At 43.2% G+C, this 17047-nt stretch overlaps 1 protein-coding gene across 1 annotated transcript in view; it reads left to right on the top strand.

Moving 5' to 3' along the window:
- The window catches only part of adgrl1a (adhesion G protein-coupled receptor L1a), a 58727-nt gene that overhangs the window by 27828 nt on the left and 13852 nt on the right, over positions 1–17047 (top strand). The window contains exons 8-18 of the mRNA XM_045715417.2: positions 310–495; positions 736–774; positions 2286–2466; positions 2646–2768; positions 4793–4998; positions 7104–7277; positions 12252–12461; positions 12929–13149; positions 13563–13629; positions 13834–13925; positions 14596–14764. Of these exons, the coding sequence (XP_045571373.2) occupies positions 310–495; positions 736–774; positions 2286–2466; positions 2646–2768; positions 4793–4998; positions 7104–7277; positions 12252–12461; positions 12929–13149; positions 13563–13629; positions 13834–13925; positions 14596–14764 (1668 nt within the window). The remainder of the gene's footprint in view (positions 1–309; positions 496–735; positions 775–2285; positions 2467–2645; positions 2769–4792; positions 4999–7103; positions 7278–12251; positions 12462–12928; positions 13150–13562; positions 13630–13833; positions 13926–14595; positions 14765–17047) is intronic.

The following is a 17047-nucleotide window of genomic DNA, read 5'->3' as shown; positions in this document are numbered from 1 at the left end:
TGAATTACAACTATTTTCATTCAGTATATTTAAAGTATATTTAAAGATAATTGAGTTACAGCTATTTTTGTTGAGTATATTTAAAGTATATTTAAAGATAATTGAATTACAACTATTTTCCTTGAGTATATTTAACGTATATTTAAAGATAATTGAGTTACAACTATTTTATTGAGTATATTTAAAGTGTATTTTTATGAAAACCGTGAGTCTACTCCGCACCCTCAACCACTCTCAACCATCAGCAACCCCCAACACACACTCCTCTGTGTAGTACCCAGTGGTGGAAATGTGTGTCTCTGTGTGTAGATAAAGAGTGGTGAGAATGCTGCCAACATAGCTGGGGAGTTGGTGAACCACACACGGGGGCGGATCCACGCTGGTGATGTCAGCTCGTCAGTGCGTCTGATGGAACAGCTGCTGGACATACTGGATGCCCAGCTTCAGGCCCTGCGGCCCGGCAACAAGGAGTCAGCCGCACGCAACTACAACAAGGTAGAAGACACACATGTGCAAACACACACCACACACCACACACACACACAGATAGATGTACACACACACAAAGTTGTACAAACACACACACTCACAGACAAACTGAACTGGGTGTTTAAAAATGCATGCTAACAGACCCATAGTGTATAACATCCCTCTAGACTTGCAGTTTGCCATTGTTTTGGTATTACAGTACCCTATAGAAGTGTACTGTAATTCTATTGTCCTCCCTCCTCTCAGCTCCAGAAGAGAGAGCGGACCTGTCGGGCTTACATCCAGGTAACTTTCCCCTTTAATCCCCACACTTTAAATGGAGAATATCTTCTAGCCTACCAGTGTACTGACTACTGAGAATAATGTGGGAAAGATAACCCCTAGCCTGTAGTAGACGTATGTGTGTACTGTATAGGATTTCTTTAGGCTGAGATATATCATGTAATGTGTTCAGAATCATTCTAGTTGCAGGCGGAGCACGGTGCAGCGGTGTGTGTGTGCGTGTGTGTGTGTGTGTGTACGTATGCGTGTGTGTGTGTAAGCGTGCTGCGTGTGTGCGTGTACAGGTGCATGTGTCTGCATGCTGCGAGCGTGCGTGTGTGTGTGCGCTGTATGGCTGATATCTCTGTGGATGCCTCAGTGAAATGTTTCTGTAATATTTCCTCAGGCTGCTAGTTGCTTTGTAGTTTTCCCTCATGTTCATAGTATCTCTCTGAAATGTGGGGCGGAGTAATAGAAGCGGTAGTAATGTTTCTGTGACATATCTCGGCTAGGTTTCACTGTAATGTTACTATAGTGATATACGTTGCTGTATGAGCCTTGGCTGTGTACAGTTCAGTACAGTATGATATCTCTGGCTATGTGGAAGGGGTCATTTGATAGTATGAAATGATCCTGTGTGTGATATCGTAGTATGTATGATGTATTTCTACATATTAATGATTTCTGTCATCCTGCAGCAAATGTGTTCCTTAACCTGTCTGTTGTGCATTGGAACAAAATACATAGAAATCTGCAGTGGTGTACGATCTATGCAAAGTGTGCTGTGTTGTGGTGTGTCACTAGAGCACCCTTGTTTAGCATTGGTTGTACTGTAGCTTATGAAGTAACAGAGATGTAATACAGTATATGGTAAATATATATAATTAGAATGGTTTTAATAGGTTTAGTGTAAGGGGAAATGTATGGTGATTGTGTGAAGAGCATAGAAGTGCAGCTGTAATTCTCTCCCTTCCACTGTACAATGAAGAATAATCTATTGACCCTGTGTGTGTCATACAGGCCTGTATAGTACAAGAGAATCACATGATGAATCAAACATACAGGCCTGTATAGTACAAGAGAGTCACACGATGAATCAAACATACAGGCCTGTATAGTACAAGAGAATCACAGAGATGAATAAAAAATACAGGCCTGTATAGTACAAGAGAATCACACGATGAATCAAACATACAGGCCTGCATAGTATAAGAGAATTACATGATGAATCAAACATACAGGCCTGCAAAGTATAAGAGAATTACATGATGAATCAAACATACAGGCCTGCATAGTATAAGAGAATTACATGGTGAATCAAACATACAGGCCTCTGTTATAAATTGGATAACAGGTCAAACGTCTACTTATAAGAGTAGAGCAGCAGAAAATGTAATGTACAGCAGTAGCATTTGTAAGTCGCTCTGGATAAGTGTGTCTGCTAAATGACGTAAATGTAATGTAAATGTAGCATGTGTAATGTAATGCAGTGTAATACAGCAGTGTGAACCTTAGCGCCCCCTCTGTGTTGCCAGGCGGTAGTGCAGACAGTGGACAACCTGCTGCGTACAGAGGCTCTGGAGTCATGGCAGGACATGAACACTACGGAGCAAGCCCACACTGCCACCATGTTATTGGACGTCCTGGAGAAAGGAGCCTTCCTATTGGCCAACAACATGTACGGCAACCGCTTCACCGACCGGGCCCCCAATATCGGTAAGAAATAGGGGGAAATGGAAGCAGTGGGGTGCATGCATGTGTGTGATTAGTAATTGTAATTAGTAGCAAAAGTAATTCCAGTAGGTGGATTGGTGTAGAGCAGGGCATGCTCAATATCCTGGCAAAGCAGAACAACTCTAACTCTTTGTTCCCATGTGCCTGTGTGTGTATCTTAGATCTGGAGGTAAACGTGTTGAACACAGAGATGGACCTTCAGGACCTGTCCTTTCCTCAGAACTACGTGAGCGACAGCACCATCCAGCTCTCCGCCTCTACCATCAAACAGTACAGCCGCAATGGTCAGTAACCTTATCACGGTCATCACATCACAGTCAAACCCTACAGCGCTCCCGGTCACTTCATGACCTGAGATATGGGCTCGGGGATCTCTCGTTCACTTCATGAACTGAGATATGGGCTCGGGGATTTCCCGGTCACTTCATAACCTGAGATATGGGCTCAGGGATCTCTCGTTCACTTCATGACCTGAGATATGGGCTCGGGGATCTCTCGTTCACTTCATGACCTGAGATATGGGCTCGGGGATTTCCCGGTCACTTCATAACCTGAGATATGGGCTCGGGGATCTCCCGTTCACTTCATGACCTGAGATATGGGCTCATGGATCTCCCGTTCACTTCATGACCTGAGATATGGGCTCGGGGATTTCCCGTTCACTTCATGACCTGAGATATGGGCTTGGGGATTTCCCGTTCACTTCATGACCTGAGATATGGGCTCGGGGATCTCCCGGTTACATCATGAACCTGAGATATGGGCTCGGGGATCTCCCGGTTACTTCATGACCTGAGATATGGGCTCAGGGATCTCCCGTTCACTTCATGACCTGAGATATGGGCTTATGGATTTCCCGTTCACTTCATGACCTGAGATTTGGGCTCGGGGATCTCTCACTCAATGTTTCCATTTGCATTTTCATGCGAGTCTAAAGTAATCTGCATGCAGTTGACCAAGTTATTGTTTCATAATAACAGGCCAATCAGATTAATAAAAGCGCTGAGACCATTTCGTCCTTGATGGTTTCCTAACAGCACTCCTAATAGAATAGCTAGAGAGGCGTGTAGATGACTATCACCCACAGCCTGACAGAGCAATCTCAGCTCTCGCTCTCTCTCTCCCTTGCTCCGTCTCTCCACCATCTTATACCCCTCTCTCATCTCTTCTCCCGCTTCAAGCCCCCCTCTTCCTCCCCCTCTCCCTCCCTCCATTCCTCCTCTCCCTCCCTCCAGTCCTCCACCCATCCCTCCCTCTCCCCCTTCTCTGTTTTCTGTCAGCGCTCGGCTCTGCAGTGGGAACCAGATTAGAATGATTGAAACAAACGCACATGAAAAATTCATATGGAATAATAGGAGATCTGTGAATGCTTGAGGGATGAATGTTCCATTGCCCTCCACATTAAATCTCCCCTCTTTCCCACCAGTCAAAATGAAACGGTTCTTACCATCATTCTAACCTTCACTAACTCTCTCTCTCTTTCTCTCTCTCTCTGTCACTCTGCCTCTCTCCCTTTCCTCCTTTCCCCCTTACTATTCCCCCTGTCCTCTCTCTCGCTATTTCTGTCTTCTTCTCTTTTTACTATTCCTCCTTTTCCTCTCCTTTACCTCTTTCTCTTTTCTCTCTCTCTCCTTCCCCCTTCCCTCTCCTTTACCTCTTTATTTTCTCTCTCTCTCTGACTCCCTCTCCTTCCCCCTTCCCTCTCCTTTACTACTTTATTTTCTCTCTCTCTCTCTCTCTCTCTGACTCTCTCTCCTTCCCCCTTCCCTCTTCTTTACCTCTTTCTTTTCTCTCTCTCTGTCTGACTCTCTCTCCTTCCCCCCTTCCCTCTCCTTTACCTCTTTCTTTTCTCTCTCTCTGTCTGACTCTCTCTCCTTCCCCCTTCCCTCTCCTTTACCTCTTTATTTTCTCTCTCTCTGTCTGACTCTCTCTCCTTCCCCCTTCCCTCTCCTTTACCTCTTTATTTTCTCTCTCTCTGTCTGACTCTCTCTCCTTCCCCCTTCCCTCTCCTTTACCTCTTTATTTTCTCTCTCTCTGTCTGACTCTCTCTCCTTCCCCCTTCCCTCTCCTTTACCTCTTTATTTTCTCTCTCTCTGTCTGACTCTCTCTCCTTGTTATGCTCCCTTCACACACTATTTCTGTTTCTATTTTCTCTTTTTTCCTTTCCCTCTCTCATTTCCCCTCTCTATCTCTCTTTCTTCTTCTATCTCCCTCTCCCCGTCTCTCTCTCTGACCCTTTCGCTCTCTACCCGCCTCTCCCCGTCTATCCCTGTCTCGCCCCGTCTCTCATCTCTCTCTCCCCCTCCAGGCCAAGTCAAGGTAGTGTTTGTTCTTTATAAGAACTTGGGCTCCTTCCTGTCTACGGAGAACGCCACGGTGAAGATGGAGCTGGAGGCAGCACCGGGGGAGCGGGGCTTGGCGGTCAACTCCCACGTCATCGCCGCCTCCATCAATAAAGAGTCCAGCAGAGTGTTCCTCACTGAGCCGGTGGTGTTCACACTCAAACACTTACAGGTATACATACACTTACATGTAATGTTATACGCTTACATACTTACAGAACGGCTCATAATATTGGCCGGAACATAGCAAATGGAATGGCATCAAACGCATGAAAACCATGTGTTTGATGTATTTGATACCATTCCACTCATTACGCTCCAGCTATTACCACAAGCCCATCCTCCCCAATTAAGGTGCCACCAACCTCCTGTGACTCACACACATACAGTCCACACACTCTCCCATACACACAATACACTCCCATACACACAATGCACTCCCACACACACTACACTCCCATACACACAATACACACCCATACACACAATACAAACCCTACACACAATACATTCCCATACACAATACATTCCCATACACAATACATTCCCATACACAATACACTCCCATACACACAATACACTCCCATACACACAATACACACCTATACACACAATACACACCCATACACAAATCATTCCCATACACAATTAATTCCCATACACAATACACTCCCATACACACAATATACACCCATACACAATACAAACCCTACACACAATACACACCCATACACAATACATTCCCATACACAATACACTCCCATGCACACAATACACTCCCATACACACAATACACTCCCATACACACAATACACACCTATACACACAATACACACCCATACACAAATCATTCCCATACACAATTAATTCCCATACACAATACACTCCCATACACACAATATACACCCATACACAATACAAACCCTACACACAATACAAACCCTACACACAATACATTCCCATACACAATACATTCCCATACACAATTCATTCCCATACACAATACACTCCCATACACACAATACACTCCCATACACACAATACACACCTATACACACAATACACACCCATACACAAATCATTCCCATACACAATTAATTCCCATACACAATACACTCCCATACACACAATATACACCCATACACAATACAAACCCTACACACAATACACACCCATACACAATACATTCCCATACACAATACACTCCCATGCACACAATACACTCCCATACACACAATATACACCTATACACAATACACTCCCATACACACAATACACTCCCATACACAATACACTCCAGTATGCACTCTTCACTCACATACACACAATACACTCCAATATACACACTACACTCACATAAAAATGACACTCACATACACTTGCATAAACCGAAAGGTTGCAAGATTGAATCCCCGAGCTGACAATTTAAAAATCTGTCTTTCTGCCCCTGAATAAGGCAGTTAACCCACTGTTTCTCGGCCGTCATTGAAAATAACAATTTGTTCTTAACTGACTTGCCTAGTTAAATTAAGGTAAAAATAAATAAATAAAATAATAATAAATAAATAAACATAAATGTACATTGACATAATATACACATACAGGAGGTTAAACACTACGTCACATACTGTACTGTAGTAGACTAACAAGCCCATACACGTACTGTACTGTAGTAGACAAACAAGCCCATACACATACTGTACTGTAGTAGACAAACAAGCCCATACACATACTGTACTGTAGTAGACAAACAAGCCCATACACATACTGTACTGTAGTAGACAAACAAGCCCATACACATACTGTACTGTAGTAGACAAACAAGCCCATACACATACTGTACTGTAGTAGACTAACAAGCCCATACACATACTGTACTGTAGTAGACAAACAAGCCCATACACATACTGTACTGTAGTAGACAAACAAGCCCATACACATACTGTATACAGAGCATCAAACACTACGTCCCCCACACTGTACACCCTGTTCTGTTACTGTACACATGCATTACAATATATTTCACCTCTCACCCTTTCTCTCTCTCTCCCACATATTTGCCAACTGTTTAAATAGGCTGTATTTTATTTCCCTGTCATCTGCTTGTACTGTATATAAACATGTTTAAATGGATTGCAGCACTTTATGTTTGTTATTTATGTTTGTGTGTTGTTATAAAGCCTGCGACAGAACCATTTACCTTGGGTATCAATAAAGTTAATTAATTTTCATTTGAAATTACCCCCCCCCCCTCTCTCTCTCACTCTCTCCCTCCAGTTGGAGAACCACTACAGTCCCAACTGTTCGTTCTGGAATTACTCTGAGCGGTCGATGACAGGCCAGTGGTCGTCTCAGGGCTGTAGACTGCTGGACACCAACAGCACACACACCACCTGCTCCTGTTCCCACCTCACCAACTTTGCTGTGCTCATGGCCCACCACCAGCCTGATGTAGGTCCAGTGGATATTACACACACACACACACACACACACACACACACACACACACACACACACACACACACACACACACACACACACACACACCACACACACACACACACACACACACACACACACACACACAGACATACCAACAGACAGACACACACCAAGGTTATTATTATAGTAAATGAAAACCCAAAAATCATCAGCCGCCTCAATGTTGTTTTAGAGAATTTGGCAGTACGTCCTACGGGCCTCACAACCGCAGACCAGGTGTTATCACGCCAGCCCAGGACCTCCACATCCGGCTATACTGAAACTGTTATCTTTGACTCCAAAACTAACTACAATAATAAAAACCATCAAGAATTATGTTCAGTTTTAGTAATTTCTTGGGCGGGAGGGGGGAAAATAGAATGGGGTTTTCAAGCTATTTTTATAGGGTTTTCAAGCTTCGGAATCTGGCGAGTCACGTTGAGATTGACTTTATAATTTAAAGGTAGACTCAGCGAGATGATGTTGCCATGAGCAGCACCACATATATTGGGCGCGTTTGAGTGGTAAGGCTTAATATACAGTGCCTTGCAAAAATATTCATCCCCCTTGGCGTTTTTCGTATTTTGTTGCATTACAACCTGTAATTTAAATGGATTTTTGTTTGGATTTCATTTAATGGACATACATAAAATAGTCCAAATTGGTGAAGTGAAATGAAAAAAATTACTTGTTTCAAAAAATTCCCAAAAAATGTTAACGAAAAGTGGTGCGTGTATATGTATTCACCCCCTTTGCTATGAAGCCCCTAAATAAGATCTGGTGCAACCAATTACCTTCAGAAGTCTCATAATTACTTAAATAAAGTCCACCTGTGTGCAATCTAAGTGTCACATGATCTAAGAATATATACACCTGTTCTGAAAGGCGCCAGTGTCTGCAACTCCAGTAAGCAAGGGGCACCACCAAGCAAGCGGCACCATGAAGACCAAAGAGCTCTCCAAACAGGTCAGGGACAAAGTTGTGGAGAAGTACAGATCAGGGTTGGGTTGTAAAAAATATCAGAAACTTTGAACATCCCACAGAGAACCATTAAATCTGTTAGTAAAAATGTGAAAGAATATGGCACCACAACAAACCGGCCAACAGAGGACCGCCCACCAAAACTCACGGACCAGGCAAGGAGGGCATTAATCAGAGAGGCAACAAAGAGACCAAAGATAACCTCGAAGGAGCTGCAAAGCTCCACAGTGGAGATTGGAGTATCTGTCCATAGGACCACTTTAAGCCCTACACTCCACAGAGCTGGGCTTTACGGAAGAGTGGCCAGAAAAAAGCCATTGCTTTTTTGTGTTAGCCAAAAGGCATGTGGGAGACTTCCCAAACATATGGAAGAAGGTACTCTGGTCAGATGAGACTAAAATGTAGCTTTTTGGCCATCCAGGAAAACGCTATGTCTGGCTCAAACCCAACACCTCTCATCACCCTGAGAATCCCATCCCCACAGTGAAGCATGGTGGTGGCAGCATCATGCTGTGGCGATGTTTTTCATCGGCAGGGACTGGGAAACTGGTCAGAATTGAATGAATGATGGCTGGCGCTAAATATAGGGAAATTCTTGAGGGAAACCTGTTTCAGTCATCCAGAGATTTGAGACTGGGACGGAGGTTCACCTTCCAGCAGGACAATGACTCTAAGCATACTGCTAAAGCAACACTCGAGTGGTTTAAGGGGAAACATTTCAAAGTCTTGGAATGGCCTAGTCAAAGCCCAGACCTCAATCCAATTGAGAATCTGTGTTATGACTTAAATATTGCTGTACACCAGTGGAACCCATCCAGCTTGAAGGAGCTGGACCAGTTTTGCTTTGAAGAATGGGCAAAAATCCCAGTGGCTAGATGTGCCAAGCTTGTAGAGACATACCCCAAGACACTTGCAGCTGTAATTGCTGCAAAAGGTGTCTCTACAAAGTATTGACTTTGGGGGGGTGAATAGTTATGCACTCTCAAGTTTCACAATAAAAAATATTTTGCATCTTCAAAGTGGTAGGCATGTTCTGTAAATCAAAAGACACAAATCCCCCAAAAATCAATTTTAATCCCAGGTTGTAAGGCAACAAAATAGGGAAAATGCCAAGGGTGGTGAATACTTTCGCAAGCCACTGTATGTGCGTGTACATTGGACTATCAACTGGTGAGAGAGCCTCAAATATCACATTATATATAAACTCAGCAAAAAAAGAAACATCCCTTTTTCAAGGACCCTGTCTTTCAAAGATAATTCATAAAAATCCAAATAACTTCACATATCTTCATTGTAAAGGGTTTAAACACTGTTTCCCATGCTTGTTCAATGAACCATAAACAACTAATGAACATGCACATGTGGAACGGTCGTTAAGACACTAAGAGCTTACAGACGGTAGGCAATTAGAGCCAGTTATGAAAACGTAGGACACTAAAGAGGCCTTTCTACTGACTCTGAAAAATACCAAAAGAAAGATGCCCAACTGCGTGAACATGCCTTAGGCATGCTGCAAGGAGGCATGAGGATTGCAGATGTGGCCAGGGCAATAAATTGCAATGTCCATACTGTGAGACCCCTAAGACAGCGCTACAGGGGGACAGGACGGACAGCTGGTCATCCTCACAGTGGCAGACCACGTGTAACAACACCTGCAAAGGATTGGTACATCCAAACATCACATCTGCGGGACATGTTTGGATGTCTGGGACATGTTGGATCGGAGGGTGAGGGCTAGGGACATTCCCCCCAGAAATGTCCGGGAACTTGCAGGTGCCTTGGTGGAAGAGTGGGGTAACATCTCACAGCAAGAACTGGCAAATCTGGTGCAGTCCATGAGGAGAAGATGCACTGCAGTACTTATTGCAGCTGGTGGCCACACCAGATGATGACTGTTACTTTTGATTTTGACCCCCCCCCCCCCTTTGTTCAGGGACACATTATTCAATTTCTGTTAGTCACATGTCTGTGGAACTTGTTCAGTTTATGTCTCAGTTGTTGAATCTTGTTATGTTCATACAAATATTTACACATGTTAAGTTTGCTGAAAATAAACGCAGTTGACAGTGAGAGGACGTTTATTTTTTTTGCTGAATTTACATATACAGTATCTGAATCACGACAAAGTGTGTTCCTGTTTCAGTCATGTCTTTGGTCACTTCCCGTGGGTCAAACAAAAACACCATAATGATTGGTTGACAATAGAGCCTCCTACAATGCAGGCAATGGCTACAGGATGAAGTTGATGAAGAGCAAATGCAGAAACTTGAAGTTGACTGCAGTTAAAACTTCCTGATCTTTGACCACATGGTTTTTGTAAAGTTCATGCAGTTATCATATAGGCACAAGTCAGAAAGTTTTTATCCGGGAATTTATCCATGCAACACACTTTGGAAGGCTGTGACCAAAAATGGTCAACAACTTGACAAAAGTGATCAAATGTGCCCTGTTTCTGCGATAACTCTTGGACTCTTGACAACATGATAAAATGTTATTACACCTTGCTGAATCAAGCAAGGTGTTGTAGCAAACGATGAATAAAATGGGCTTGGAACCACTCACCCTGGCAGTTTGACTGGTAAACTCATGGGTACACTCTCAATGTCTGCCTGGTATTGTGACACAATCATTTCCATGGTAATGTAGAATGTTCATTCAAATTATGTTAACTGCTGTGGCTAATACAATGGAATATATGTTTATGAATCTCATTAGAGCTGAATCAACAAATCACAGCACATATAATTAGGATTTTGAATACTAGAATGGACATGAACCTTCTTATGATGGGATAAAGATCAGCCATTTTGGTCAGGGAGTTGGTCAACCAGTGCTGTGACAAGATATCAAAGTAACTGCAAATATGCCAACATTCTATTCAAACAATGCAGTCAATCGACATCCATAAACTTGCTGAAATCAGTTTCTGATGGAACGTTGAGAGTTTATTAAATAGCCCCTCTAGTAATTTAACAGGATCTCAATGACACAGCACATATTGATGGCCGTCACTAGATAACACACCCGCAGTCATAATTATGACTAAAATCCACCCATTCCTACAATATCCCCACCCATTTCTACTATTTCTCAAAACAGGAAGTAAAAGCAGGAAGTAAAAACAAGAAATTCATAGACATAGCTATGCATGCAAGGACTGACCATGCATGATATCCAAATGATAGTTTTAACCATGTTTTTTATGCTATACATTGTTTGTTTACATTTACTTTGTTTCCAAACAGAATAAACAAGCTTGTTTTTGAAGTCCTGATGTGCTACGACAGTTGAACTAAGCTCATTTATAAGTTATATTCTTCAATAATCAATAGGTGCATGTCATTCATTTACAAGGCAAAACATCTATGTAGCAACTGCTGATTGCCCCTTTAAACTAAATAAAAACTAGTAAAGTGAATGTGAAACTAATTGAAACTAAACTGAATTTGAAACAATATCCTTCAAACTAATAGATATAAAAATGAATATAAAACACTAAACTATAATAACCTTGGCACACACACACACATACATGCACACATGCACGCACACACAAACACACACATGCATGTAAACACACACACTTACTCAAACTACTCTCTCTTTCTCCTTCAATCTCTCTCTCTTTTTATTTCTCCCTCCCACGCACTCACACTTACAAATTCATGTCCTGCAACTCTGACTGACATTCACTTGAATGTGAATGTCATGTATTTTTTCAGGATGTCTCGTCTCCTTGTCTCTACATTTTAGCTGAATGTGAATACATTTACAAATATATACTCTCTCTCTCACTCTCACCCTGTCCCTCCTTGTCTTTCTCCTTGTCTCCCATCATTCCTACCTCCCATCCCTTTCCTCCCTATATCTGTCTCCCCTCACCTCTCCTCTTCCTCTTCTCCCCCATCTCTCTCCCCCACCCCTAAACCTCCCTCTCCATCCCCACCATCCCTCTCTCCACAGTACCCTGGGAGGATGCACGAGTTGATCCTGTTTGTGATCACCTGGGTGGGCATAGTGATCAGCCTGGTGTGCCTGGCTATCTGCATCTCTACCTTTTGCTTCCTGCGGGGCCTGCAGACTGACCGCAACACCATCCACAAGAACCTCTGCATCAACCTCTTCATCGCAGAGCTCCTCTTCCTTATCGGCATCGACAAGACCCAGTACCACGTGAGTAGGGGAGGGGAGAGGGAGAGAGGGACATGTAGCCTGGTTCCAGATCTGTTTGTGCTCTCTTGTATAAAGACATTGTCATGTGGCATGTGAAATAACTGATCTGGGGCCAGGCTAGGGGACAAGTGCCTCGTACATGGAACACTTAATACAGGACAGAGAGACGTCTGTCTCACACTTGGAACGCCATCAGACAGACTAAAGGGGAAGTGCTGTTCATTATGGACCATGAGAATGGAAAGGTCCTTCATTATAGGGCTTGAATGACCCTATGCTGTCCTTTTCTGGATCTTACTCACCTTCCTTTGCTATTTTCCCTTTCTCTTTCACTCCTTTTCACCCCTCTGTTTTTTAAATCTGTCTTTTTATTTTATATTACTCTCCTTCTCATTCTTTCTCTCTCTCACTCCCTGACCTCCCTCTGTCTCCCCCTGTCTCTTTCTCCTTCTCTCTCTGTCTCTCAGATTGCCTGTCCGATCTTTGCTGGGCTGCTTCACTTCTTCTTCCTGGCTGCATTCTCCTGGATGTGTTTGGAGGGGGTGCAGCTCTATCTGTTGCTGGTGGAGGTGTTTGAGAGCGAGTACTCCCGCAAGAAGTACTACTACCTGTGTGGCTACTGCTTCCCAGCTCTGGTGGTGGGCATCTCGGCAGCCATAGACTACCGGAGCTATGGGACCAAGAAAGCGTACGTGTGAAGCAGTCCCTTTTCACCTGTAGATTGAGAGACAGGATTATGCTAGTTTAGAGTGCCTAGACTATTCCCCTAACAGGGAATGTAATATGGAGTGTAGTGTGAAGAGGATTGTTCTCTTTCGTTGTCTTCCCCCCCATGGACAAGGGTTTTGAACAGAGTTAGCCGAAGCCTGCTGATTAGCTTCTGTAAGATATCTTCCGAGACAGGGGACGAGTGTGGGTGTGTGATGTGTGATGTGTGATTTGTGTGTGTGTGTGTGTGTGTGTGTGTGTGTGTGTGTGTGTGTGTGTGTGTGTGTGGTGTGTGTGTGTGTGTGGTGTGTGTGTGTGTGTGTGTGTGCGCATGGGTGCATGTGTGCGAGTGTGACTGTGATATTTGAATCTTTTCCTATGTCCCATGTCTAGGTGCTGGTTGCGGGTGGATAACTACTTCATCTGGAGCTTCATTGGCCCTGTTTCTTTTGTTATTATGGTACAGTCATTCATTATGATGCTATTATGACCCACTGTATTACATTCTTGTTCATTCAGGCTACTTATTACTTATTTACTTAATCCTCTTAGTTCCTGGAGGAATGCTAACTTTACAAATATTACAACAATTTAAGACCAGAGTGTGTTCTATGATTCCACTGAATGTGTTGTAGAGGTGTGTAACCTTTGACCTTTCCAATAGCTGAACCTGGTGTTCCTCATGATCACCGTGCACAAGATGACCCGCAACTCCTCCGCCCTTAAACCTGACTCCAGTCGCCTCGACAACATCAAGTGAGTCCCTCTCAGCAGAGGTTAGGGGTCAGTGAAGCCTCCCAGGTCATGTGATCAGGGCATTGGCTGTATCAGTGCGACTTGGGTTGGAAATCAGAAAAAATGAAGGAAAAGCAGAATAATGTTTGTCTTATTGTCCAGACTGGTTACATAGTAGATGCAAATCCAGGACACTTAAATTAGTATAATATGGTATGTTTGGTATGGTTACATAAGACAGAAGGTTATTTAAGGCAAAAACAAAAGTAGGGTGGTTGGTCGGGGTTGATGGGTGGACAAATAACATAAACGTCTAGCAACCCAAAGGTTGAGTGTTTGAATCTCATCACGGACAACTTTAGCAACAACTTATTGGAATTCATAACATACACGTTTCAAAATGATGGAGATCCACAAATGAATACATACCATACGAGACGTAACATATTATACTAAATTTAGTATCTCAGATTTTCGTACAGTATAATACGAAATGCTCTGAGACCACGTTGTATTGTCATAATAATGAATCATTTTCAAAGCATTCCAGATAGTAGGTTCAAAGCCGGTACAGTTGAGATACATGCATCTTAAGGCAAAATAGCCATGCTGGATAGCGGGTTGGCTTCGGTCTGTGTGAGTGGTTTCATTGTGATGCTAAGCTAACGTTAGCATGCCATCTCCTCCCCAGGTCATGGGCTATTGGGGCCATCGCCCTGCTCTTCCTGCTAGGTCTGACCTGGTCCTTCGGCCTCCTCTTCATCAACGAGAACACAGTCATCATGGCCTACCTCTTCACCACCTTCAATGCCTTCCAGGGCATGTTCATCTTCATCTTCCACTGCGCCCTGCAGAAAAAGGTAACTCAAACACTCACATATCTAAAAGTGACCTTTTCTATTGAGTAAACTAAGCATAACATTTTAAATAGACATGATGGAATATAATTACAATCTGCAGCCTGATTTATGTTGTTACTTTCCCTTAATAATTCCTGTGAGAAGGAGGTGATTATTTAACCAAATTTTAATTAAACAGGGTAATTATGCACGGTACATCACTAGGTGCACTATTCAGAGCTCTGTCTATTTGAAATGTTAATTTGCTCAAAGCATGTGTGTCTTTGTGTGATGAAAATCTTGCCCTAAAAGGTCTGAGTCCGTAAGTTCAGAATGAAAAATCCATAAATGTATAATTCTTGTGTAATTTATATTTCAAGGCTACATTGAGGTTTTTCTTTAGCTGTTTTAGGCTATCTGGCATTAGCCTTAGGGCCTAACTGTACATGCACCAATAGCCTACATGCCAATCGGCAAATTATTTTGGGAACGGGTTGAAAAAGTGAACTTTGACCCACGGAGGCAAAAATAACAATGTCAGAGTTTAATTCAAGAGAAAAGCTGCAAAATGGAGAGTTGAAAATAAAAAGAAGGGAGGGCCAGAAAAGTTATGTTTGTGAAAGATTTTAAGTGGTAAAAGAGGATTATAGCAGTGCTGGCTATGTTATGTGTGATGATTGTGAGGCACTATACAAATTCGACAGTCACAAGACGAGGACTTCAAATAGGCCTATGGCACATCAAGGGAACTAGCTGGGTTAAATGAAATCTGGACACTGACTGTAGATCTACAACCTCTCACATACAGTGAGGGGAAAAGTATTTGATCCCCTGCTGATTTTGTATGTTTGCCCACTGACAAAGAAATTATCAGTCTATAATTTTAATGGTAGGTTTATTTGAACAGTGAGAGACAGAATAACAACAAAAAAATCCAGAAAAACGCATGTCAAAAATGTTATAAATTGATTTGCATTTTAATGAGGGAAATAAGTATTTGACCCCCCCTCAATCAGAAAGATTTCTGGCTCCCAGGTGTCTTTTATACAGGTAACGAGCTGAGATTAGGAGCACACTCTTAAAGGGAGTGCTCCTAATCTCAGTTTGTTACCTGTATAAAAGACACCTGTCCACAGAAGCAATCAATCAATCAGATTCCAAACTCTCCACCATGGCCAAGACCAAAGAGCTCTCCAAGGATGTCAGGGACAAGATTGTATACCTACACAAGGCTGGAATGGGCTACAAGACCATTGCCAAGCAGCTTGGTGAGAAGGTGACAACAGTTGGTGCGATTATTCGCAAATGGAAGAAACACAGAAGAACTGTCAATCTCCCTCGGCCTGTGGCTCCATGCAAGATCTCACCTCGTGGAGTTGCAATGATCATGAGAACGGTGAGGAATCAGCCCAGAACTACACGGGAGGATCTTGTCAATGATCTCAAGGCAGCTGGGACCATAGTCACCAAGAAAACAATTGGTAACCCACTACGCCATGAATGACTGAAATCCTGCAGCGCCCACAAGGTCCCCCTGCTCAAGAAAGCACATATACATGCCCGTCTGAAGTTTGCCAATGAACATCTGAATGATTCAGAGAACAACTGGGTGAAAGTGTTGTGGTCAGATGAGACCAAAATGGAGCTCTTTGGCATCAACTCAACTCGCTGTGTTTGGAGGAGGAGGAATGCTGCCTATGACCCCAAGAACACCATCCCCACCGTCAAACATGGAGGTGGAAACATTATGCTTTGGAGGTGTTTTTCTGCTAAGGGGACAGGACAACTTCACCGCATCAAAGGGACGATGGACGGGGCCATGTACCGTCAAATCTTGGGTGAGAACCTCCTTCCCTCAGCCAGGGCATTGAAAATGGGTCGTGGATGGGTATTCCAGCATGACAATGACCCAAAACACACGGCCAAGGCAACAAAGGAGTGGCTCAAGAAGAAGTACATTAAGGTCCTGGAGTGGCCTAGCCAGTCTCCAGACCTTAATCCCATAGAAAATCTGTGGAAGGAGCTGAAGGTTCGAGTTGCCAAACGTCAGCCTCGAAACCTTAATGACTTGGAGAAGATCTGCAAAGAGGAGTGGGACAAAATCCCTCCTGAGATGTGTGCAAACCTGGTAGCCAACTACAAGAAACGTCTGACCTCTGTGATTGCCAACAAGGGTTTTGCCACCAAGTAGTAAGTCATGTTTTGCAGAGGGGTCAAATACTTATTTCCCTCATTAAAATGCAAATCATTTTATAACATTTTTGACATGTGTTTTTCTGGATTTTTGTTGTTGTTATTCTGTCT

Source organism: Salmo salar, chromosome 03 (genome assembly GCF_965601325.2).
Source record: "Salmo salar chromosome 03, fSalSal1, whole genome shotgun sequence".
Classification (NCBI taxonomy): domain Eukaryota; kingdom Metazoa; phylum Chordata; class Actinopteri; order Salmoniformes; family Salmonidae; genus Salmo; species Salmo salar.
This window is presented reverse-complemented; position numbering and strand designations above follow the sequence as displayed.